At 62.7% G+C, this 1,234-nt stretch overlaps 1 protein-coding gene across 1 annotated transcript in view; it reads left to right on the top strand.

The window, feature by feature from the left end:
* The window catches only part of ACSBG1 (acyl-CoA synthetase bubblegum family member 1), a 22,959-nt gene that overhangs the window by 11,903 nt on the left and 9,822 nt on the right, over window positions 1–1,234 (top strand). The window contains exon 5 of the mRNA XM_077774290.1: window positions 84–204. Within this exon, the coding sequence (XP_077630416.1) occupies window positions 84–204 (121 nt within the window). The remainder of the gene's footprint in view (window positions 1–83; window positions 205–1,234) is intronic.

Below are 1,234 nucleotides of genomic sequence, written 5' to 3'. Positions count from 1 at the left end.
CGTCGGGGCCTCCAGGGCAGGGGCTGGGCCAAGGGCGTGGCCTCTGCACAGCTCAGACAGGACGCCTCCTGGGTCTCCTACAGTGGCATCGTCACCGGCATCTACACCACCAGCTCCCCGGAAGCCTGTCAGTACATCGCCCATGACTGCCAAGCCAACATCATTGTGGTCGACACACAGAAGCAGCTGGAAAAGATCTTGAAGGTCTGGGGGAATGCGGAAGTGGGCTGGGGGCCAGAGGCCAGGTGTCCCTGTAGACCTCCAGCTTACAAAGGACGTTTCCCACCCCTCCCTCCCGGGGCCCCCCCATCCTCCACAGCAACCCACGTCACACATATACACACAACAAGGCCGGGCAGCCGGTACCTACCCACTGGCCAGGTCGGGACACTGAGGCCCAGAGTTAGGAAAGGTCCACCCCAGGTCACTATTCACAGTAACGTTTGCATCGTGCAAGCTTCCAAGCAGACCAGACTGCAGGCGTGCGACCGGCACTCCTGAGCGGGTCCCGCACGTCCTGCTTCTACCGCTCGGTTTGCCTTTCTTGCTGAAGTTTTTGAAGCAAATCCCTGACGGGACCTCATGTCACGCCCTGAGCGTTTCCATACGCTCGTCCTCTTCCCGAGAACGCGGCGTGTCTCCTCCATAATCACGGTGACTTCGTCAGTCTATTTGCCACGAGTAAAACCATTCTTCCTCATCAGCCACCAACCGTTTTTGACATCAGGTTGCTTGGAATCGGGGCATAAACCGGCCCCAGGCTCTGTGTGGCCACGTCCCTGTCTTTAATTCGGAACAACGCCCTCGCCGGCCGCACAGCAGCGTCCTTACCTGGGAACCTATTAGAAACGCGAACCCTGAGGCCTCACCCCGGACCCACTGCATCTGACGCGGGGCCACGTGGGGGGACCTCAGCCGTCAGCCTGCGCCGGGAGCCGGGCCAGCTTCCGGGGTATCTGCCCCTCCTCTCCCCGAACTTCTGTGCTGCTGGGAGATGGAGCGGCTCGGCGGGGTCAGAGGAAACGCCGGGGGCGGACTGGGTACTGCAGGAGCTGGGGGGCACCAGGCGGCACCGCTCGCGGGGCGCCGTCACTGTGTCCGTGGGGGGAGGGGAGGGGGCCCTGCTGGTCCACCGTGACGGCCCCCAGCCCGTCTCCGCTGCTGGTCACCACTGAGGGGAGGCCGAGTGTTGGTTTTCTGATTCATCAGCTGGACCTTCTCCCCGGGGAGCAGT

Source organism: Crocuta crocuta, unplaced genomic scaffold, assembly GCF_008692635.1.
Source record: "Crocuta crocuta isolate KB4526 unplaced genomic scaffold, BGI_CrCroc_1.0 scaffold7, whole genome shotgun sequence".
Taxonomy (NCBI): domain Eukaryota; kingdom Metazoa; phylum Chordata; class Mammalia; order Carnivora; family Hyaenidae; genus Crocuta; species Crocuta crocuta.
Note: the sequence above shows the minus strand (reverse complement) of the source record. Positions and strands in the feature narration are given on the sequence as shown.